At 42.5% G+C, this 25866-nt stretch overlaps 1 protein-coding gene across 3 annotated transcripts in view; it reads right to left on the bottom strand.

Moving 5' to 3' along the window:
* The window catches only part of RGS17 (regulator of G protein signaling 17), a 428374-nt gene that overhangs the window by 33352 nt on the left and 369156 nt on the right, over positions 1-25866 (bottom strand). For all 3 annotated transcript variants that reach the window (XM_085612101.1, XM_085612100.1, XM_085612102.1), the window contains one exon: positions 4896-5130. In XM_085612101.1, coding sequence (XP_085468227.1) covers positions 4896-5130 — 235 coding nt within the window. The remainder of the gene's footprint in view (positions 1-4895; positions 5131-25866) is intronic.

Here is a 25866-nt window from a genome sequence, read left to right as displayed (position 1 = left end):
GTATTTCTTCGGTTGTCTCTTTTGTTGTTTTTTGTTGTAGGTTCTTTCTCCTGTTGGCTTTTCTTCTCTCTCTGCGTTTTTTGTTCCTCCTCGATTTCCGCTGTTCTGCTGTATCCTTGGCCTCAATGATTGGAGGCGCTCCATACATAAAAAATCAACTTCATCTGTTAGGGAATGTCTACGGGGGATAGTTGGTTTAGTTTTGCTGCGTGCTTCCATTTCTGGCTTACTTTCCACCGCAGAGCTTTCCCCTGAAGCTGATATCAAATCTGGATATTGGTTTCCATTATCCGCCCTTTGTTTGTTGTTTGTGTTGTCAGCTTTTAATGCATCAAATTTGCGGGCAAATGTGAAAATTCTTCCCTGCTCGTAATCACAACGATCTCTGTGGAATTTATATGTCTTACGTTCACGTATCACATCTTCCTCTTTTTTTAGACGTTTTTTCATATCAATCTTGAGTTTGTCTATTTCCTCCTTTTGCTCCATGGTGTCTAGTTCTTTGGTTAGTATGTCAATATCACCTGCCAGTTTGATACAGTCCTTTTCAGCATATTTTACAGGGATGAATAATAATTTGCGTGAGGATTCTAAATTAGTCTCCGCCCATTCGTGCATCATATCGCGGTCTGGCGCTTCATAACTTGGAGCAATGAGGATTCTTAGGCCACGGGGAACCCTCCCCACATCAATGTATCTCTGCAAAGATTTGGCTTCCCACCATCGTTTTTGTTCTGTCCTTAGTAATTTCTCCAATTGCTTGCATTTATCTTTTATCCCTGCATTTTTGCCCAGTGATGTTGTTTTCTGGGTAACGGAGTCCTGTGCAGGTGCGTTTTTATCGCTGAACATAGCGGCCGCCGCTTCCTCTCTCTCTTTGATTGCGTCTGCTGCTAGCATTTTTGTTGGTGATTACCACTCTGAACGTTTTACATAAATGTATATGTAAATAATACGGTAGCTGGAAGTTTCACAACTGATTGAAGTAATCTTCTGACACCGTTGTGTCAAACAGCCCGAGTACTTCCTGCTCAAAATTACCCCGCACCCAACTCGGAGCTCAATACCACAGAGCTTGGTCTCCCACCCCCAAAGGACACACCGGACCCGTGCTGGGCGCGTCCTCCGACGCTACCTTCGCTTACCTTTGTGTCCCTGGCGAGTGTTTGACCTGCGCTCTTACGCTGTTCGTGCTTCGTTGGGGGTCTCGGTAGCTGGTAGTCCTTCCGGATTCGTTTGATCGCCCGTTGCCTAGCGAAGACTCCTTGACAGCTGGTGAGCCCTTTCAGCAGGGGGGTCCATGTAGAAGACAGGAGGGGTCCAAACCTGTCTTATTTTATCGCCAAGTACTCCTTAAATCCGCGCTTTTCTCTTCAGACACGGTAAAAAGAGCACGGACCACTGGATCGTCTAAAATTACCGATTAATTTATTTCATGTTGGTTCACATCAACAACCGGCAGCCATTACGCGTTTCATCCCTACAAGGGGACTTGATCACATGACGCTGAACTACCAATGGTATCTCGTTTTAAAGGGTTGAGCACTGTTTTTTTCTTTTTCTCCCACTATTTTTCAATTTTTGTAAAACACAACGTGATTGGATCATACATTTGGTAGACCTAGTGCTGCATATTTCTTGCAATTTACTATGTTATGAACAGTAACTTTTGTTGTGGCCAGAAAAGTATAGATATTCAGTAATTAATATAATTCTGAAGAGATTATCTGCAGCATGTAGAATATCCCTTTCTATAGGCTGCTGATTCACGTACATCTAGCCGTGTCAATACATTTTTTGGGTTGCATCATGATAAAAGCAGTCTTTACTTAACCAATTATTACTTCATAAATGATTGATGAAGTGAGCAAACTTTGAATATGCAAGTAAATAAATACATAGATAAATACATATATATTGATATAATTATATAAATATATAAATATAACCATAAAATCAGTCATGAATAAATAATTAAAGTTGTTATAAAATCCATATCTATATGTCTTAATAAAATACAGTATAAAATAGATTACCCTTTGTATAGCAATATAGACACATCCACTCATTACTAAGTGTAGGTCCTCATTCTTTTGATTAAGGAATAACAGGATAAATCCCTTCTTTAAGATTTGACAATACATTTCTTTTGTCAAACCTTCCTATTAGTGTCATATATATATATCTCCAAATCCCAAATCTACTAACGTACGCTCTCGGGCAAACAGGCAGGACACCAGTGTACAGTCCAAGTTTATTTACACAACGCGTTTCGGCAGGAAGCCTTGATCACGTGTAAAGTTTTACACGAGCAAAACTTTATCAGTCACTGTTTGTAATGTACACTTTTACACGTGATCAAGGCTTCCTGCCGAAACGCGTTGTGTAAATAAACTTGGACTGTACACTGGTGTCCTGCCTGTTTGCCCGAGAGCGTACGTTAGTGGATTTTGGATTTGGATATTACTTGCCGGTACGCTCTGCCGGTGTGTACGCCACCTTTCTTGGGTCCCAGCACTCCGGGAGGAGCAACTTGTTTCTGGATATATATATATATATATATATATATATATATATATATATATATATATATATATATATATATATATATATATATATATATATGTATGTATTTCCAAACGATGATCTTTTCCTGATCATAAATTGAGGCGCACGCTGGGGATATTGCTTTGTCAAATGGTTATTGCCAACACGACCACAGCACCAGACAGACGTGTTTCGGCTTCACGCCTTTCTCAATGTCGGTGTGTTTTATAAAACATGCATATTTAAAGTAAATTCAAAACGTTAATGTCCAACTAACTATAACGTCCCTGAAACCTGTGGTTTTTTCAGTGAATTTCAATGGTTTTTTAAATGTAAAGGTGAGATGGTGGATATCCGCTGGTGGATAGAAGGATGAAAAGGTGAATGGATAGATGCTTGGATGGAAGAGACAAGCAAACTCTTCAGGGGACGGTTGAGGTGACTTGCTTCACTTGCTTGGTGCCATAAGAGATTGGTTCAAAGAGGGGATATTTTAATTTTCTGGCTACTCCCTTGCCAGCCTCTACACATAACTGAATGTGCATGGTGCAGACAGAGGCAGTGTGCTCTATTGCATAAACATGTGCTGGCCCCAGTGACTCTGGTTCTACTAAGAAAGTTAGAACTTATTAATCTAAGGACTAAATCATAGAGCCCATTTGTACCCTGTTCTTGAAACTGGCATATGCCATAGAGTCCTCATTTTTGGGGGTGGATTATATGGATTACATGGTCAAAATGACTGCAGGTAAAATACAAAGTTGATTTGGCAGGTTAAAGGTCTTGTTCTGTAAGGAAATGGGAACTGGGGAGACATGTCAGGGTCAGACAAGACAAAGTGATGGGAAAGGTTAATCATGAAGAAAATTCATCATGTGTGAAATAGAGAGAATCACCACATCTAGTTCCCCAACAACTTCTTGTTGCTTATTTAAAAGAGTCTACATTGCTGAGTGAACCCCAAAGGTGTCTAAAGAATAACTGTAACTCACAGCTGCAGTGAACATATGAGAAGTGGGTACATTGCCTGAGATGCCAAGAGTGCCAGGTGAGGCTGCGTCCATCATATTAAACATGAGACTTCCCAACGTGTTTGCATGCCAACAATTAAAGACTGGCGGTCTACATTAATACTCTGAATTTTCAAGGCACTGAGATTGTTATACTCATTAAGGAAAGGCATGCAACGGCAATGCTCTCCCCCCAGTTTGTGCGACAGCACAGTACAATTTCCCAAGGAATTCCAATGAAAAGGAGAGGCTAAGATCACCTTGAAGGTCTATTAAGAATAATGGAATACTGTTCTGCTTCTGATGCAATGTAACCATGGGCTGAGACACCTTCATTTTCGACACATAATTTTTAGAGTTTTTTTTATTATGAACCTGTATATTTTAAACTTGTTATAGTGTAGATAATCCTAGCCATACGTATGCCAAGTGGCGTAGTGTCTGAGCCACTTGGAGTTATTTTCTCTATTGCGGATACATGTACTTCACTAGCCATACTAGAAAACTTGTTCCATATGTGGCTGCATCTTTGCAATTGATATGAAAGAATATATAACCTAATTTCCTATCTTTTATATGTGTGAGTTAAATATTGCAAATTATTCTAGGATTAATGGTGCCCTTGGTGAAGTATGAATAGGATTTAGGGGCACCTTATCAGCGAGCCTTAAAAGAATCCGGTATTGCACCCTCTCCCAATGTAGGGGTTGCCCATATATCTGCAGAGGGGGTCATATTACAGTGGGATCACAAGATAGCCACTGAGGGTCCCGTGGCAAATGGGGAATTAATTATCAAAGGAATCAGGAAAACTAAGCCCAAATCCCGCTGTTAATGGCCAGCTTCCCATATGTTACCCGGATATTTCACCTGCTCTCACCTTGCAAAGAGCGCTGGTTGAACACTCTGAAACCATCTTTCCAAGGGACCTGAAATCCGGATGCTAGAGGAAAGTCCACATATCTTCCACATCACAATAACAGGGCCGCTTACAATGAAGGCTTTAGAGGACCTTACCTTTTTGTTTGCGTTCTATGAAAATATTTACAAAAAAATTACAGCAGAAAAAAATAAAAATAAATCATATCCATTTATAAATCATCTATTTCCACCCACCAGAAATGAACTGATGGCTCCCACAATGATTTCAGGGACTTATGCATCATTATGGCACCGAGGTTGCCCCGAGAATGACCACTTCTACCAACAAAAGTTGAGAAATATCATGGATTTGGTCGTCAGAGATACGTCAGCCGATGAAAATATATTTGATCATACTTGAATATAGTGGTCTCTATCCTGATTGTAATGACCCAGCTATATAAAGTTCTCCATTACCTCTTTTGGTGAAAGTATAGAAATGTAATCTTCATATATAATCCTAGCCTTCTCCTCAATAACCTTCTTGTTCTGCTCATTCTTCAGTTCTTCACAAGCAAGCCAGAAGAGCAGGTTCTCTTCGCTGTACTCCGTCCGCAGAAATTCTCTGAACTGGTTCCGCCCTGCTGCAGTTTTCATCAACTTGTCAAAATTATGCGACCAGGACAAAATCTCTTCTGCAGTTGGTTCTTGGCTGCAAATGGAAGAGTGTCATTAGATTTGGCCATGTATGAAAGTGTGAGTTGATGATTTTCCAATGTTTGCACATGAATGCTCATCTATATTTTGTTTAGAAAAACTGCATACAATTTATCATTTCATGCTCATTAAAAAAGTTAAAGAAAAAGAAATGCTGAAAAATGTACTCATCAACACACAACGAAATCCAAACACGAGCATCGCAGGATGCGAAATGCAAATAACAGCAACAAGTTTCTTAATAGTTATTTTAATTTGTAATGTGTTACAAAGATATTGTTAAAACACCGTCCATATTATTACAAAATTTGAAATGAAATGAAAATTTTATTTGTACTGCTCACAACTGTGTCTAGACGCCATGCTCTTACTAATAGGGAGAAGCAAAGAAAAAAGAAAAGGAAAAAGAAAAAAAGAGGAAAGTATTAATTATTAAACAGCCAAGTTTTTAAAGAATTGTGGAAAGAGAGGAGGTCGGATTTTTTGCTAAGGGCATTTGGCATGGAATAAAAAAGCCTGGCCTTGCCAGCTACAACACTTCTCCCCCACTCCCCAGGTGGCTGTTTTGATTTTGGGAATTACAAGGTTGAAGGCAAATGAGGATCGAAGATGTCTCGCGGAGGCATACCAGAGAATTTATGTTTAAAATAATCGGGGCCAAGACCATGCAATGCCTTAAATCCAATGCAGAGGGACATTAACTGAATCCGTTTTTTATAGGGAGCCAGTGCAGTGATGGTAAATGAGAATCCGACTAAGATTATTAAAGTAGGTTACTGGGATGGGTGGAAAAATCTGGGCTTTTGTGCTACAGCTGTCAGGGCCCCATCTTGGTGGTGGCACGTGCCTCACAAATGGCTACACCCAAGAGCCATTACAGGGTAAGTCTAGGTAGTGGGCGGAGGACTGTACCTTCTTAATTTGTGTTTATTAGGCGGAATACGTTTTTTCAAGTGCGTTGTGTTTATTCATATTCTCATACACAGAAAAAAAAACTGTGTATGAGAATATGAATAAACACAACGCACTAGAAACCGATCAATGAACTATTGGAAATTATTTCGCCTAATAAACACAAATTAAGTAGGCACCATCCTCCGCCCACTACCTAAGATCATTAAAGACCAGACTACATTTTGTTGGTATAAAATCTCCCCTTATTTCCTTAATCAATTATCTTCTTGTTGGAATTTTTTTACTGAAATACACATTTACTCCAACTTTACTCCAGGCCTGCACTCGGACAGCATAGGCGTAGGGGCTGAAAAATGATTGCCCATCAACTTAAAAGTCCCTACTTCCGACCCGTCACCAGTAAATTGAGTAATCCACACATTTTAGGGACAAATGAATGTAAAGGCTCCCATAAAACGATGACTTATCATATCAGTTTTATGGAAGTAATTACCAGCTACTGCGAGCTCATTTGAGCTATTATGGAAAAGATTTTGCAGGACAGTGGCCCCCTTATTCACAAAAAAGACTTGGTAAAGAAGATTTTTTTTCGGAAACACTTGATTTCTGATTCAGATTAGTCTCTCCTTAGACTGTCAATCTGAAAACGACAGATAATCTGCAAGTTGCTTAAAAACTAGTTTCAACAAGTTGTCTCTGTAGCAAATTTAGAAAACTATTTGCAGCTTGATCATGGGAATCCAGAAAGCCTGACTGATATTATCAGAAAATGACCACTTTTTAACTACTTAGCAAGTACAGTGGGTCAATTAATGACTTCAGACATTATATATCTTTATATCTGAATGAACAAGAATCTGTCTAAAATATTATACCCACAGCAGGCAAAAGGGTTGCTGAAAACATGCTTACATTTGGCAGAGTAAATAGAGATACCAAAGGTTGACACCATAATTTCAGATAAAATATGTAAATACATGTAAAGAAGCATTGCAACTCAAAAGAAAGACAACTGGGGTGACCTTATCCCACATGCAAAATTATTTTATAGGGTGTTATTTTACCTACCGCTTCGCTCACACAGTACATTTATTTTTAGAATAAACCATTTTTATTTTATAGTTTTTAGATCCTAATAAATACAATCCCCAACACTCTCTGACCAGCGAGGAATTAGGTAGCTGAGAACATGAAGCATTTTTCTTGACCCTTCCCTCTTTCCCTTTCCAAGGTCACCTCCAGGTACGCTGAGGCTTCTCATGTGTAGAGAATAAAGCGCCCATGACCAACCAGTCATAATCCTTTGTCCAGGGAGGGTGGTACCTACACCCTTGGAGAAGTTGCACCTTTCTGACTGTATAATTCTTAAAGCTTTAAGATACCTTGGATGAGTTCATTCTCTGAATTCAGTCCATATGTGTCAAATGATTCAACATATTGCTTGATGGATGGAGTTCATTTTTCCGTCGCTGGGAGATCCCACAGCCAGTCCCCCTTAGTACGAGGGGTCTCTTTTCCTCACATGAACAATATACGTTGGGATATAATTAACAAAGCCAGGGTTATATGCTTAATGATAAGGGATTTAAAGGATCTGGCTTCCCGATACAGGAATAGCAAGACAACCCTGGGGTCATGCAGGGTGAGGATGGTGCACTTTGAGTCAACTGCTCGAAGAACATCTTTCCAGTATTTGCCCAACTTTGAGCATTGCCAAAGTAAACGCAGCAGTGAGTCAGTCTCAACACAACATCTCCATCAGAGTGGACTTCATATTGTCCTATTTATGCAGCTTTTCAGGTGTTAGCTACCAATAAGTGAGAAGCTTGAACATGATCTCGATTCCATTCATACATCTGTTGGTTACCATGGACTTGTCATATGCTTTTCCCCAATTAGCTATAATATCTACAGTTTGATCTCCCATCTCTTCTAGCCTGAGCTTTTAAGACATTGTATGGAGGCAGTTATCATCTTGTATAGCCTAGAGATTAGGTGCTTGTCATGTTCGCCTCATCCATGCCCACCTCTCAAATGCTGTAAAAACATGTGACGCCCCCATTCTCACTGTCAAATTCATCTCCCAGTGGCAGACCTGTAAATCTCTAAATCATTCAACCTTTGATAGTCCAAATTCATTTTAGGTCAAAAAAATAGTAAATTTATTCCCCACTGAATAATAATCCCAGAATCATACCTTTTCAATCATTCCACATTTTGCAAATGGGGTGAACCCCGACAGATAACTTGTAAAGTGTTTGAGCCTACTCAGTTTGTCCCAGACATCAAGTGTCACTCTACTTAGTGGCAATGAGTACTGTATCAGTCGGATGCACTTCTTTTCCATCCAATGCACTGTCCACGTTGATAGGTCTGTGATGGCATGGACTGCAATGCACCACTGACTATCAGTTTAATCCTTAAAAAGTATAGTTGAGCTGCTTGGTAATAACTTATCAGACATTAATAGTTGGGAAATGAGCCTAGAAACCACTCTTGGCCGCTCCTCTCCCCCCAAATGAAGCGGTTGAGCCCCTGTTGGAATTGTCAAAGGAGGGTGATTGGTACTGGGATATACATAGTGTTTTTGAATAGATGTAGAAATTTGGACAGGATTGGCATTTTCACTGCAGCAAATCTGCTAAGCCAGGAAAAGTGCAGTTCTGTTTAAATTTCGCCAATGGCAGTGAATAATTTAAAGGGATCACTCGTGCTGTGGACTGGGCAATATGGACAACTAGATATGTTAGATCTATGGATGTCTACTGAAAGGGGACACATTCGAGGAGTGTCTGCATTTCTTAATGGTTGACTAAGATCCAGGGCTGCTGACTTTTATATTGATGTCAAATCCTGAGACTGCACTGTCAGCATACGGCCTGGGAAAAGGACCAAGTTTGTGACTAAAAGCATAATGTCATCGTCAATTTGAAAATACCTATGTTTTATTTTGATTCAATACATGTCTTCATGTCTTTGATCTATAAAGATCTCTATTGTAAGGGCACACAGAAGTGGGGATAGTGGGAATCGGTGCCGTGTGCTCCTGTGATTACGGGAGGCTGTGCTGTTAACCCTAGTTAAAACCAAGAGATTGTACCAGGTAAGCTATGAATGTCATGCTGACTTTCTCAGATGTTTTTTCCATAGCTAAAGAGACAATCATAGCGATCTTGCACATTCTTTGGGCATTTTTGGTATTGTCACCACACTCATCGCAAATTGAATTTGGATGATCAGGGTGTCTCATTTCAGGCATCATTGGGTTTAAGCTGTTCACCAATATGCCTTGAAAAATTTGGCATCGGGATTCAAGAGTAATTTAGGTCAGTCAGACCCACAATGCGAGTTCTTTGTCTGGTTATGAAATAGCCAATATTCAGGCTGTCAACATTGAGTCAGCCACAGTCCCTGCTTTCTTAAAATAGCATTCTCTTTGCCATTAGCTACTTGATTAATTCTTTTTGCATAAGTCAGTTTGAAAAACATGATTAATTTCTAACCGACAGTTAACAAAGGTGGTTCGCCAGTTGCCTTCCAACACTGAGTGAGCAGGCCACAGACATAGCAATAAAAACAAACTTCGGTCCTGCTGCTAAATTAGGGACATCATTGGATTTTTCAATGAGTCCAAACAAGTTTGTAACTACCTCAGGTAGATATTTCCCCCTACTACTTTTGGGTAATTCTAAGCCTTTTCTGTTTCTCGACTCTATCCAACGGCTAACAAGGAGAGCAGTATGCCGGTTATCACACAGCTGTATATACCAACAACCAATGCCTCTAAGCTCGGATTTAAAGAACATTTTTGGATAATACTGGCTTTCTCTCCAGGCAATGCTGGATACAGTTGCAGTAATCTTATTATTTTCAGAAAAATGAACTAAAGCCCATTTCTCTCAAAAGAATCGGACAAACCTAGCTGCCCCAAATTTTACACGTGGATTTATATTTAAAATATGCGACAGATCGAAAGCTCATGCGGTTTTATTTAAACATTTCCTCATTTGAAAGCAATAGATTGAAGACTTTACAGTCTTTCCTGTACGCACTTTATCAGGGGGGCCTGATGCAAAATAGTGTTGTTTGAGAACACAACAGAAATTTAGTTTACCCTAGACCAGCTTGAGTAGGTGGGGTTCTTGGAGGAGACATATATTGCTATTCTGCGAATTTAGTAAGCGGATGATTCCAGGCATATGGTTGGAGTTTTAAGACCCATGACATTCAAACTATGTTCACCCTGATCTGTAGGGAATATCAGAATATCTTTTATAAAGTTATCTCTATACACCCTGCTTGATTGACCACTATGGTGGGGGGCAGTGCAGTTCAGGCATTCCGGTGATGACACATTTGTCAAAGTATCTGAGCCTCACGTGTGCTCCAATAGTTCCCCAGGTCAGTTCTGGTCGTCTACTCAGTCACACCTGCCGGATGGGAACAGGCCCTGAGTGGACCACAGGCAAGTGATGAGTCTGTCGCAATTCATGGTTCTAAAATTAAACCCCCTAAGATGCGATTTTTTGTCCATCCTGTGTTGCACGGGCAACGTTTCAGTTCATTACCTGCACTTGCTGCATAGAGCTTATGCACTTTGCTGAGGCGTGGTATACTAGTATCTAGAGATTATCCAGTCACCGATGTCATACTGTTTGCGAATGTACTCCGATGTCCCCACGGATATGGTGAACATGGAATCCCCAAGTTAATGTTCAGCCACTCTTGTCTCTCTCCTCTCTTCCTATAGAACACTTTTATTTACAAGTCTGATATTTAAGGTCTCTTCTGGTTCTCTCAAAAACATGTAGCGGACAGGTGCATGTGTTTACCAGACCCAGTACTCACTAGTATATTGCTCACATCACAATAATTTCTGATTCTCTTATTTATGCCCAAGTCAGTCATCAGTGGGTTTCAATCCACACCATTCTTTTTCTGACACATCTGCTCTCTACTTGGTTGGGTTCAGAGTGGCATTTAACATTTTCTGGTGTTGGCCCTCTCAATCTTCCTTTTATCTGACACATCAGGAAGAAGCTCACAGCCAAAAAGAAGGTCTTATTGATGTCTACGTGTTATCTGGCAGATGCAAGAATCCCTACAGCTACTCCCGCTGTCTATGGGCCATCCAGTCTCAGCATGAACCTTCAGTTTGGGGTGCTAAAGATGGCAGCTGTCACTACTTGCCAGGCCATGTTGCAGGTTTTGCCTAACTATACTTCTGTTGTGCTTCATCTCCCTCCCTTAAGCTCACATTTTCACTGTTGGGGCAGCTTAATGAACTTGCCAGGCTGTTTTGAAAGTCACACCCCAAACAACCAGTAGGTGTGCCTAAACCACACAAACCCTGGCAGCAAGAATGATCTTTCTCTGAAGAACCCACCTCCACGCTAGAGAACATCAAAAAGCCCCATCTCAAAAACTCAATGGTGAACCCTCCTCTGAAACATGGAAAACGAAAGCAGAGCGAAATAAGAACCAGCAGACACCAACTCATGCAAACAGGCTGCGCACAATCAGAACCCGGGAGAGCCACAGCAGGAAATATCAGTGTGGGCCATTCAATGTTGCACAACTGTAATGTTTTTCTGTTCTATTTATAAACTCCACCCACCTTTTCACGACCCCACTGCTTAGAAGCATGGTCAATCCATTAACCAACAAAACAATTTAAAAGGAGGGTACAATATATGATAGATAATATTCAGTTAAAGCATTGGGAAAAAGTCTTGGCAATAAATAAATCAATAAATCAATAAAGCAATGTCTATGTCTATTCAAAAAGATGGTTAAAATAAATTAAATTCCTTAGGAGTCGTGTACATCCAATTTTTATTGAATTTATTGAATGGACCTACTGTCCATGGAATAGAGCTGGCACACAGATGAAGAAGATGAAATAGGAGGTACTATACCACCCAACATAATTGATGTGACTCTAGGAGGACATTTAACATGGGACAACACTATACACAACGTTGTAATAAGTGATTTATCCAACCCTGATGAAGTCCTAAGGTACAAAACACATTGGCTGGTCTGATTGCAATTTGTTTTGATACAAAAAAATTCTATAAAAAGTTGGACAAAGAAGACTCCAGATGAATTAAATTGTTTTGAACTGTGTTTTGAGCATATACATGGATATTGCAATATTTTGAACTTTTTCCCAATGCTCTAACTAGGGGAGAAAGTGTGTAAAATGTTGAATACAAGTGGTCGCACCAGGAGACAATCCTTGCTGCATAGAACTTGTTTCTCTCCTGAGGCAATAGGTAGGTCTGACAGGCGGGAGGGTTGTGGTGGGAAGAGAACCCAAAAGATGCATGAAAGGTAAATAGAAATGTATTCGTAGGAGCCCACAGCCAGAGACTGCACCAAGAGAGAAGTTCCTGAGCAACTGACTGTGACATTGTATTAAGCATTGCATTGAACCTTCATGTGGAACCACTTTGTACATTGCGTATAGAACGTTTATCTTAGAAACGCTGTAGTGAATTCTATTTTAGACAGTTAAGTGTTGGCTGTTGATGGCTGAGGTGATTAAATCCTACGTGCATCTTACCTTTGAGAGTTCCTGCTTCTTCATTTGTGGTTGAAGACACCACATTTATTTGGCGACGAGCGTGGGCACTTCCTCGTCTCATCACCTCAACATCCAGTGTTTTATGTCGTTCCCTCCCTCTGAAAGGAAAAGAAGAAATCCTGCTCCGGCGGCAGAACGTATTTCGAAGGAAAAGAGAAGGTTTCCCTTCTCCAGCGGCTGGCATACGAGTTGCGAGGAGCTCTGATGCGTAAATTTGAGGAAACAGTATCGGAGTTAATTGGTGAGGAGGTTAGAGGGAGGTACAAGCATTCGCAGTCATTTGCGGTTCAGAGTAATCCACGTTTGTGTTCCAAGTAAAGCGGACGTTTTCGCATGTACTGCTACGTACCAGCGCCATCTTAAGAGGTTGGGAAGCTGACCTAAAGAGTGTGACGTGTGTAGTCACACTTAGCAGCCATTTTGTTTTGTTGGAAAGGAGATCATTATATTTATATTCTTCATGTCAATCTCGCTATACAGTTTTAAAGGAAACGTGATTTCTATCGAAGGAATGTTTCTGGTGATGTTGTTGGCGTGACAAGGTTATCGATGACATTGTTCGTAAGCTACAATTTTGTGAACTTTGCACAGGTGAGGAAAATTAATCTGCAGGGCTGTGTAATCGGAGAAGTGTCATTCAAGAAGTTGTTCGAGGTCAGTGAGCTCGTATTCTTAAGCCAGTTTTTCTCGGTGACTGGCACACCTTTACACTTAGGTGGCGATTCCGATCCGGGTCGGAAAGCTCTCCGATCGAGTTGGATCCAGAGTGTATTCCGACCGAGCTGGACCCCTACAGTCCGACCGAGCGAGTTTGATCCGCACGTATGCTGTCGGACTTGGTTCGGTCAGACTCCCATAGAAGTCAATGGGAGTCAGTTGTACGACACGTACATGTGCTCCCATTGACTGAATGGGTACGTGTCGAACAAGTGCGCCCCCTACAGTGGGTTCGCGTCGGTGCCATCCGCGCCGTACATGCATGTGTAGGGGAGAGGTCTCCCCCTGTGTGCGAGTCGTACGGCTGCTGGTGTTGGGGGATCTGACGTGGACCCCCGAAGTCCGACTCCGGGAGCATTTGAGAGGTGGATGCTCCGACTCGGTCGAGTCGGACGGATCGGGTCAGAGCCGGGAACGAGTCAGTCTGAGAATTCGTGCATCTTCGCATCATACTTCGTCGTCCGGACCCATCCGGACCCGTGTACGGATCAGTCGGAAAAGAAGCATCCGAATTGGATCCGCTACGGCCAAACCCGATTCGGTGCCCTTCCAACCGAGATCGGAATCGGGTCCTTAATAGAAAGAAACAAATCCATTTTGTGGGTTTACTTATATTTTCAAAAAGGAAGTTTGAACAATTCTTGGCGGCATCTTCAGCGACTAAGACACTTTCCAAGCAAAGAATTCTCTTCATAAATGTTGTCTTTCCATTTACATATGAAAATATAGAAACGGTTTTGAGATAAATATTGTTTAAAGTGAATCTCATTTTTTAATTTTTTTTTATTTTATTTGGTTTATGGTACATTTAAGGCACTGGCATTTCTATTTAGTGCATTTTAGTATATATTATAGTTAAGGTAATTTTACTACAACATGCAGAATGTTACACAACCTCCATTTTTTTTTACAAGTCCAGGTGAGCCAAGTATAAAATGGCAAAATGGAAGAAAATATTTGTTAATTACGCAAGTGTCTGTGGGACAAATTTAAGTGCAGAACGAAAACATTCCTTGTTACTACATTGTCTTGGGGGAGAAGGGCAAGAAGTTCTTGAACATTTACCTGAGCTCAGTGCTGTTGATCAAAGAAATCTGAATGAATACGAAATATGCATGTTACAGTTGGATCGTCATTATCTTCCGCGGTTGAGCACAATTATGGAAAGATATAATTTTGGTCTTCATGAACAAAAAAAGGATGAGTCAGTGGAAGAATTTGTTTCGGCTTTAAGGAAGCTTGCGTCATCTTGTAAATTTGGTGGTGCTGTAGAGGAGAGAATTAGGGACCAATTTGTATTAAAATGTGCTCATGACAACATTAGAAAAGAACTGTGGTTGAAAGATGAGCCACCTTTAGATGAAGTCTTAACGATTGCAAAACAAGTAGAACACATGATGAAATGTGTTGACGAATTGAGCGTTGATAAAAACAAACCCGTTGCATTCAGCACAAATGTTGAGGAGGTTGTTTGTCAAATTCAAAACAAGAATATTGTGTCTAAAGATAAAAATACATCTTCATCTGTCACTGGTAATACTTCTACATTTGATGGTAAACCAACATGTTTTAGGTGTGGTAGACTAGGACATCTGGCAAATGCTTCTTTCTGTCCTGCCCTACGGGTTATTTGTAGCACCTGTGGTAGGAGAGGTCATTTTGCCAGATGTTGCAAAAGCAAGATAAAGAAAAGAGATCATTCTGCAGCAAAAGAACAACCACAGGTAAAGGTTGTTACTTTCCAAGTTGATGAATTAAAGGCTACTCATCCTTCTCATGTGGTTGAAGGTGTTCAACTTGAGTTCAAATTTGATTCATGTTCTCATTTAACTATGATAAGTGAAGATATTTTTAGACAGCATTTCAGTGCCAATGTCAAGCTAATTAAGAGTGATGTTTCTCCTCTAGGTTATGGTGGTATACCCATTAAAATGCTAGGGTATTTTTTTAGCTACAATGGAGTTGGGTGGACGCTTAATTGCTGGAAAAGTGTATGTGGCCAAGCGTGTTGATGCTCTTTTGGGGTGGCCCCATCAACGTCTTCTTGGCGTTAGTCTTAATCCCAATGCGGTTCCACAAGTTCAGATACAATAAGTGAACGAGTTGGGCTTTATCTTTGCTGAAAAATTTGCGGATGTGTTTGGAGACAAACTAGGGTGTCTCAAGGGATACAAACATCACATTAAGTTGAGAGAAGGTGCTGTCCCTGTAGTTGCTAAGGTTTGAAGAATTCCGGTGAATGAACAATCTGTTGTTCAGAATGAGATTGAACGGGTGGTGGAAATGGGAGTTATTTAGCCGGTTGAAGCAACAGAATGGTTGGCTCCCATAGTTGTCGCTAAGAAAGCCAGTGGAGAGTTATGGCTTTGCATAGACTTGCGCTCACTTAACAAAGAAGTTATTGTTGACAGATTCCCTTTGCCTAATATTGATGAGATTGTTGGTACGTTGGTAGGTGCTAAGTATTTCACCACTCTTGACTTAGCGTCAGCCTATCATCAGGTGGAGTAGGATGAATCTTCGCAGGAGTTGACTGCCTTTGTGACACCTACGTATACATTTTTAAGGATGCCATTTGGACTTGTCTCCGCGGTGTCGGTTTTTCAACGCATCATGTCAAGAATATTAAGAGGACTTTCAGGTGTGAGATGTTATCAAGACGACTTATTGATCTTTGTCAGTTCCAAGTCTGAACATTATTCAAGAGTGTGTGCTGGGTTGGAACGCCTTAGGGAGTCAGGTTTATCGCTTAGAAAAGAGAAATGTAAGTTTGTTGTTGAACAAGTGAATTATCTTGGACATTGTATTACTGGTAATGGTGTTTTTCCTAAGAAAGAACTTGTTGATTCTATTGTGAATATAAATTAACCTGTCAATAAAGAGGAGCTGTTATCTTTCTTAGGTATGGTGGAATTTTATAGTAAATTTATTCCAGGTTATGCAGACAAGACTCAAAATTTAAGGAAACTCACTGGCAAGGGTGTTGTTTTTCAATGGTCTGATGAGTGTGCTAATGAGTTTCGTTCCATCAAAGAGGAATTGAGAAAGGCTCCATCTTTGAAAGCATTTGTGCCGGGTGACACAACCTACATTTTGACAGATGCTAGCGCTAAAGGATTAGGTGCAGTGTTGCTTCAGAAAAATGATGGTGTTGAAAGATTAATTGCTTGCGCTTCAAGATGTCTGAGAGGTTCAGAAAACAACTATTCAGTTATTGAGAAGGAGTCTTTGGCCATTTTTTGGGCACTAAGGAAATTTAGGAATCTAATTTGGGGTACCAAGTAAAAGTGTTGTCGGATCATAAACCACTTAAGGAGGTATTTTCTAAGAAAGGTCTTGATTCTATCTCGTCGAGAATTAAGAAGTGGGTAATTTCTCTCCAAGAATTTGACTTTGACGTTGATTACATTCCTGGTGTCATCAATAAATCCGCTGATTGTCTTTCTCGATTGGTTAATCCTAAGGTACTCGACATGGATGAAGATATTCTTGATGATGATGATGTAATAAATGTATGTGAGATCACCTCTGGTGCGGTTAGTGAATCTGAATGGAAGGATAAAATTCAGAAAGATCAAGACGTTAAGAGGGTTATGGAGATGCTGAAGAATGACAAGCGACTTGAGAAACCATGGACTTTGATTGGTGAAGAATTATCAGTTGTTGATGGTGTACTTGCTCGAGGCACCAAACTTGTTCCTCCAGCAGGGATAAGGAACAAGCTCTTAAGTCTTGCTCACTCTGGCCATCTGGGGATTGTAAAGACTAAGGAGTTTCTGAGATTACAATTCTGGTGGCCTGGCATGGACTTAGAAGTTGAAATGATGGTTTGTGAGTGTGGAGAATGTTGTGCGAGTGATAATATCTTGAAGACTAAACAAATTCCTATGGTCTGCAGGAAATTACCAAATCATCCCTGGGATGAGATTGCTATTGACATTGTTGGTCCGTTGCATGGAGTGAGTGACACTCTTTAATTGATTGTGGTGTTAGATTTGTATTCAAGGTGGATTGAGGTGGGTGCCGTTAGAGATATTTCTACAGGATGTGTCATTAAGTTCTTGGAAGAAACTTTTAGGAGGGAAAGCTTTCCTATCAGTATTCTCTCTGACAATGGGCCACAGTTTTGTTCTAATGAGTTTCTATGTTTTCAAAAAAATGGTGGCATTGTTCAAAAGAGAAGCGCAATTTACCACCCAGAAACCAATGGGGCTGTAGAAAGGGTCAATAAAACCCTTAAAGAAAGTATACAGTTAGCACAGGTGAATAGTTTGAATTGGAAAGATGTCCTTCAAGACAGAATTACAGCTTACCACATGTCACTACACTTGACTACGGGGAGGTCTCCCTTCGAACTTTTCAAAGGTAGAGTTTCCAACTCGAAATTGTGTCCAGGATGGATGAGTTTAAAAAAAGGTTTAGTTAACAACCAAATAGGTGACTGGAGAAATAGAGAACTGGATAAACAGATTAATAGAAAAGTTTATTTTGATAATAAGAAATGTGCTCAAACCAATGAAGTGAAAGTTGGTGATCTTGTAAAGATAAAAACTCCTGTTGGTTGTCAATCCTAGTATAAGTATCAAAGAGTAAGTATGTAGTTAAGATATTTAAGAATGCAGTCAAGACTGAAGATGGTAAGAATTTGGAACAAGAGTTGTGTAGTTGTAATTAAGTCCAATTTACATTCTACTGCGAATCACAGTATTGACAAAGGTCCTTATTTTTCATCAACAAGAGTTGTTTCATCTTCTGCAGGGTCTCGAGGTATCACTACAAATGTTAGAGAAAGAAGTCAGAGATTGCGCAGACTCCCTGTGTACATGAAAGATTATGTATGAAATTTTTATTCTTTTTCTCTTTGTTTTTTTGATGGTTATTGTATCATTAGAGTTGATTTTTATTTTTATTCTGCTGTAAAAAAGGGAGGTGTGTGACATTTTATTAAGCATTGCATAGAACCTTCATGTCAAACCACTCTGTACATTCCGTATAGAACGTTTATCTAAGAAACGCTGTAGTGAATTCTATTTTAGACAGTTAAGTGTTGGCTGTGGATGGCTGAGGTGATTAAAACCTACGTGCCTCTTACCTTTGAGAGTTCCTGCTTCTTCATTTGTGGTTGAAGACACCACCCTGACTTCTCAAGAATACGCCAGGAGTCAGCACTCCAGAACATATAAACATTCTACTGTACAAAATGAACAGTTCTACAAAGCAATATACAACAAGTGTCTAATCAGATGATTGGCTTTATACGCCTGGCAGCAAATTATACATTTAATTTTCACTTCTCAAACCAGCCAGTGTATGCCTTTCAAGACAGGTGAAATGCAAACAAATTGTTTTCTTGGACGAATGTTGTATGTAAGTATGTTGGCAATGCACTTGGTGCTGATTTTCCTGTCCTTTTCATTATTAATGGTACCCAAGTCTGAGCATGATTGAGCTCAATGGCATCTAAAGCAGACTTATTTGTTTTCTTTGACAGACAAAATAAAATATGTGTATGACAAGGCAGCATGTTGTATGTAATTCGATGTTAGTAGGGATGCAGGGCTACTTTTTTCTAATGGCTCACCGTCGGGAAGGATTGAAGCATATTAGATGAGAGAAGTGCAGTTGAATGAAAAATTACCTTTTATTCCAACGAAGCTGGGGAAGGAGAATCTCTGTTGAGAATAAGTAATGGGACATGGAAGAGAATGAGGAGGTAATGATGAACATTGGTACAGTGTAATTGACACGTACGGAGGTGCAGAAAGATACTGCACAACGTCATGTCCTTTCCTTTATTGCCAGATTTAATGGGAAGGAAAGGGGGAGACAGGTGAGAGAAGGATCTGATAAAAAAAAGAGACGAAGAGGTTAGAGTGTGACAGCTAGGAGAGATGGTGCAGGTGAGAGAGAAAAAATAACGATGTAACTAAGAGTGAGAGGGACGAATGGTGAGAGAGGCACAAAACAGAAACAGGGACGAAAGAGAGAGCTGGTAGAGATGGAGAGAAAGAAGAGAGAGGGGTGATAAGGAACACAGCTTAAAGTAGAAATGAAAAAGATGATGCAGAAAGAGGGAAGCATGTGACAGAGAGACAATTTTGATAAAGAAAAGAGTAAGAAGAAAGACAGCCAGGTGGAGGAGACAGGCAGAAGAGAAAAGAAAAACGGTAGGAGAGAATTAGAAAGGTCAGGAGGGAGGGGTAAGGTGAGAGACAAGCCAGGAAAGAGAATGAAAGGAGACAAGCGAGGGACCATGGGTGATAGGTTGGTCTTGTGCAGCCTTGTGAAGTTGTGAGGTGGGGGACTCGGGTGGCATGAGGGACACACTTGGGGCACCTTTCTGGTGGTACCCCCAAAGTTTCTTTATTCCACTTCACAAATTCTGACCACCCTGAGCCCAGCTCCTACCCACACCCCTCCCAAATCTAGGCCTTTTTGTCAAGCTTGCCTTCAGTGACTTTTGCCCTCAATATGGCAGTAACAGCAGAGTATCACACTGTAAAATTGCTTTCTATACGGTGCACGTGTCGTATGGTGAGGAAAGGCTATACTTGACCATAGAGTGAAAAAGCCTTGAAAGAAGTCAAAGACCAGACTTGAATGAAGTCAAGTACCAGAGGATGATAGCAGTGTTTTTCGAGGCCTCCCAGAGTATAGTATTACAAATACTCTGGCATTCCAGACAATGACCTGTAGAATGGGTAGTATTATTTCTCTAAACACTCGTATAGTGTGTGTATTGCATATTAGGACCTCATTTGCAATATTTGGCACAGAGCAGCATTACAAGTCTTCTTGCTACACTGTGTTGCCTTACACCATATGTACGAGGCCATGAAAAACCTCGCAGGGTGGATTTATGTGGCCTCATAGATATGGGTAAGCCCAGTGCTCCACCAGAACATCAAGGAAACTGGCGTGCCAGTGGCGCACTGGGCTTGTAAATAAGCCCATATAGCTACGAGGCCATGAAAAGCCACGGAGGGTGGCTTTACGTGGCCTCGTAAATATGAGTACGCCCAGTGCACCACCGGAACATCAAGTGACGTTCAGGCAGCGCACTGGGCTTGTAAACAAGCCCCTAGCTGACTATGGAGTTAACATACTGGAGCAATACTGGCTAGGACATAGAGCTTTACACACTGGGATACCTCATGAGGTCTTCAGTACGGCCTGTAAAATCCATTTCTTGATAGTCAATATCTTTTATAAATTATGATGGAAAACACATGTTTGACACCAACTGTCTTGGGGTGGTTTAATCCCCTCACACTCTTCCATAAAGGGTTGATATTTCTCAGAGCAACTTAGGTCTATTAATATTCATGGTGGCACATACACACAAACAACAGAACATTTAGTCGATAAGCTTTTACAAAATCAATATCAAAATACAACTGACATACTACAAAGCAAAAACAACATAAAATATAGTAAAGATAAAGTTAACTGAGAGCAGGACATTTATAGCAATACAGAATCAGCATAAGATAGCTATCTGTAACCAATAACTGTTTAACCCTTTTTAAAAGACAGATGAGGGTTTGTACCTCGAATATTTTGGGAGAGAATTTCAGAGATTCACCTATGCAACTTTCAGGCAGTTGCCCACAGACGTCCTTTTGCACATAAGGGCCTAATTGACAAACTGCACTTTGTAGTAGACCACTGACCTTCCTAGTCAGTATCACTGCTTTCCCTCCATAGCTCCACTGTTAAGGGACTTTCCTCTGAGCCTGGAGCTCCCGTGCCAGGTAGGTGTTCGAGGCCCTCCTCCACCCTCAGGCTCCTGCCTGCGCCTCATCCCTGGTGGTCCAGTGTAAGAGCACTCTGCTCTTCTGCTGTTACGCTCTGTTTTGTGTCCGGTTTTCTCTTTTTGCTCTTTCTGTTTTTGCTTTTTCTGTTTTTGCTCTCCCCATTTCTCTTTTTGCCCCCTCTTTCTATTCTGATCCTTTCTTCCTGCACTGTCTGCCACTGCTGCCCCCGCTGCTCCTTCCCACAGCGTGCCACTCCCACCTCCCAGCTGACCACCTTCCCCGGACCCCTACTTAATGGTGCCGGCTGCGTGGCAGGAAGAGCAAGACCACTGACCTTCCTAGCCCGTTTCACTTCTTTCCCCCTGCGCAGCTCCACCTTTGAGGGTCTTCCCTCTGAGCCTGGAACTCCTGTTTCAGGTCAGTGTTCGAGGCCCTCCTCCACCCCCAGGCTCCTGCCTGCGGCTCATCCCTGGTGGTGTATTGGAAGAGCACTCTGCTCTTTTGCTGTTCCACTCTGTTCTGTGTCCTTTGTGCCTGTTTTTCTATTTTTGCTCTTTCTGTTTTGCTCTTTCTATTTTTCTCTTTCTCTTTTTGATTTTTCTATTGTTGCCCTCCCGTTTTCTCTTTTGCCCCCTCTTTCTATTCTGATCCTTTTTTCCCATGCTCCCCGCCGCTGATGCCCCCACGGCCCCTCCCCCTAAAGCGTGTCACTCCAGTCTCCCTGATGACCGTCCTCCCCCGACCCCTACTTCATGGTGGCTGCTGTGCGGCCATGCCGCTGGTACACTGCTGGCATGCCAAAGGCAAGCCCTTTTTCACCCGACCGTGACCCGACCACAACCAACGCTAGGTACCCTACCCACCGACCTGCTGTCGTTATGACCCCAACACCCTCCACGCTCTCAACTCCGGACGTAGCAATAACTACCAGCTCTTGACGGCGAGCAACACCCAAGGCCCTATCCCCTGCTGACACTGACACTGCACCTTCACCCACCTACGAACCCCAGCAGTACCCCCTAGCCCACCGGATGCCAGCGCACACTACCCACTGAACTGCATCCTCCTCAACGTCTGCTGCCTGCACAGACACACCATAGAAATCTGGGACCTCCTCAACACTCACACTCCTGGTGCCACCTTCCTCACACAGACCTGGTCCGATGCCACTCCGCACCTGACATCGCAACCGCCATCCTGACGGATACAAGATCCTGAGAAAAGACTGCCCCACCCACCCAGGAGGAGGCATCGCCATCATCCACAAAAGCTCCCTCTGCATGACAACCACAGACCCAGATTACAACTCGTCCCCAAGGAACATCTCCACTTCCAGATCCAGAGCAACCCCAAAACAACGCTTCGCGGAACCCTCGTCTACAGACTGCCTGGCCCCGTGCTCCTTTCACCAACATCATCGCACCCCACGCCCTTACCTCCAAAGACTACATACTACTCGGAGACATAAACTTCCACATGGACAACCACAATAACCCCATCACCACCTCCCTCCTAGAGAACCTCACCAACATAGGATTGAAGCAACTTGTCTCCGCCCCCACTCACAGAGCAGGACATGCACTCGACCCCATTTTTACTGGAGGAAACAGCATCTTCTTCAGCCACACCATGGAACTGTTCTGGACGTGCCACCACTGCATTAATTTCTCCTTTAGAAAACTCACTGCCCACAAGCAAGTGCGCTGCCTCCAATGCAGAAGCTGGAACAAAGTCACAGAAGAACACCTGACCGCTGCCTTCACCAGTGCTCTAACCCCAATGGCATCAGACAGCAACACTGCGGAAAGCAACCTCCAACGATGGATCACCAACTGCACCAACCCACTCGCTAATCTCCAGAAGGCTACAGGACAACACAACAAAAAGCAAGCTGGTTCACCACAGCACTTGAAGAATCCAAGCACTCCTGCCGAGGACTTGAAAAGACATGGAGTAACAGCAAGACCCCTGAAACACGCACCACCTACAAAACAGCCACAACAGCACACCACCAACTCATCAAATCCACAAAGAAGAACTTCCCCCAAGACTGAATCCTCTCCAATGCCCACAACTCCAAGGAACTCTTTTCCAAGACCTCTGCACCACCTCAACTCCCACCCCCAGTGACACCACCCAACATACCCTACTCACTTGGACCCTGCTCATGACAGAAGACACTTTAAAGACCATATAGAGTATCCACTCCGGAGAACGCTCAGACCCCATTGTCCGCCCCACATCTTCCACAGGGCTACCACAGCCATCACACCTGAGCTATGTTGAACGATCAACTGCTCCCTCATGACCACCACATTCCCCGATGACTGGAAGCATGTCGAAGTCAACCCCCTTCCTTAAGAAACCATCCGCAGACCAAATGGACTTCAAGAAATTCAGGCACATCTCTCTGCTCCCATTAATAATCCACATTTGTAATAATAATCCACATTTGTAAAGCGCAAACAATCAACCGTAAGGGTCTCTAGGTGCTGGGGGCCGTCGGGAAGATTAAGCAAGCTATTGCCCAGAGTCACATGGTGCTGGGCTAATCTGCCGCCAGCGCTGGGGATCGAACCGTGATTCCTCAGATTCCGGAGTCAGTCGCCCTGGCCGCGGCGCCACACCTCTTCCCATTCACAGCCAAGGTCATCGAAAAGGCCGTTAACACCCAGCTATCACTCTTCATTGAAGCCAACAACATCCTAGACATCTCCCAATCTGGATTCCACAGCAACCACAGCACAGACACCGCCCTGCTTACCACCACTGGCGACATCTGCGCCCTCCTTGACCAGGGCCTAACGGCAGCCCTCATCCTCCTGGACCTATCAGCAGCCTTCAACACCACCTTCCACCGCACACTAGCCACCAGACTCCATAACGCCGGCATCCAAGGAAAGGCCATAGACTGGATACGCTCATTCCTCACAGGCAGAACACAGAGTCAAACTCCTGTCCTACCTCTCAGAAGCGACAGAGACTAGATGCGGAGCCCCCCAGGGATCCTCCTTCAGCCCCACCCTCTTCAACATCTACATGGCCCCCTCGCAACTGGCATCAGAAACCACGAGCTCAACATTGTCTCCTATGCTGATGACACCCAGCTCATCCTCTCCCTCATCAAGGAATCCAACATAACCAGGCACAACTTCCAAGTAGGGATGAAAGCCGTCGCAACCTGGATGAAGAGCAGCTGCTTGAAACTCAATTCAGAGAAAACACAAGTCTTCATACTCAGCTTCACCCCCTCTGTTCGGGACAAAACCTGTGGCCCCTCACCCTCGGAAACCCACCCACCCTAACAGACCATGCACGCAACCTCGGCGTCATATTGTACTCATCGCTCACTATGACCTGCCAGATCAACGCCTTCTCCTCGGCCTGCTTTAACACCCTCTGCAAACTCCAGAAAACATTCAAATGGATCCCCTTCAAATCCAAAAAATAGTCACACACGCCCTCATCACCAGAAGACTGGACTACAGCATTGCCCCCATGCCAGAATCAACACAAAACTCCTCAGCAAGCTCCAGACCGTCCGAAACGCTGCATCCAGTCCAATCCACGACATACCCCGGCACAACCACATCATCCAATACCTCCGAGATCTCAACTGTCTTGTCCCCGTCGCAAGACGAATAACATTCAAGCTGCTCATGTACGCATACAAGGCCCTCAACAACATCAGACCACAATACCTCAACAACTGTCTCTCCTTCCACGCCTCCAATAGAAGCCTCTGCTCAGCCGACCTCTCCCTGGACACTGTCTCACGCTTCTACGTGAACAGAGTGGGTGGAATGTCCTTCTCCTACCTTGTAGCCGAGACCTGGAACGGCCTTCGCCTCCACCTCAGGCAAAGCCCTACACTGTTCCACTTCAGGAAAGACCTCAAGACCTGGCTCTTCAAATTACTCCACCAGAGCCTCACCCTCTTCCCCCCAGCGCCTTGAGACCCTAACGGGTGAGTATTGCACTTTACAAACCCCTGATTGCTTGATTGTAGTACATTTTGTAGTATCACAAAGTGTACTACAATAAGCAATTCACAAACTAGATTTGGTGTTTTACCCCTCTGCATTACCTACACTTCTGTACTTTGGAGTCTGTGTCTTGAGTCTCTGCACATGCTCAACACATGCAAATATAGGTTTTAGCAGTAAGTTTGGGAGCGACTAGAGGGAGTGGATGGAAAAAGGGACTACAGAAGGGGGTGGAAATAGGGAAAAGTAAGAGTGGATTGGGGAGAAGCCAAGACGGATTTAGGGAGGGATATCACCACCACACAAGATTAAGCCAATTGCAATTCTCAGTGGGAGATGGCATGCACACTCTTGTAGTAAATTGCACTTAAGGTTTGTGAATGCCGAAAAGTAGTAAACTTACTCCAAAGTGTACTTTACTCAAAAGTGTGTTACATATGTGAATCAAGCTCCAAGTTTTTATCTGAGTTAGTAAATGTTTACGATGAGTCTAGACAGATATAAAATAAACAAGCACTGTTAAAGCCAATATGCCTTTCCATGATCTTATTGGCTTTGTCAATGCTTTTCCCCTAAAATGCCTGATGCAGTTGTGTGCACACAGGGCCCCATTATCTTTTGTTATTTTAAGCAAAGATGATCATCATATACAAGTGTGAAGGCATAGCAGACATATATCAATAATTTTTCTTTTGCTTTAAGAAAAATCATTTGAGGATGGACTCCATAAACAAGCTTAGTGGCCTTCTCTGAATGATTTTTCTGAA

Source organism: Triturus cristatus, chromosome 6, assembly GCF_964204655.1.
Source record: "Triturus cristatus chromosome 6, aTriCri1.1, whole genome shotgun sequence".
Lineage (NCBI taxonomy): Eukaryota > Metazoa > Chordata > Amphibia > Caudata > Salamandridae > Triturus > Triturus cristatus.
This window is presented reverse-complemented; position numbering and strand designations above follow the sequence as displayed.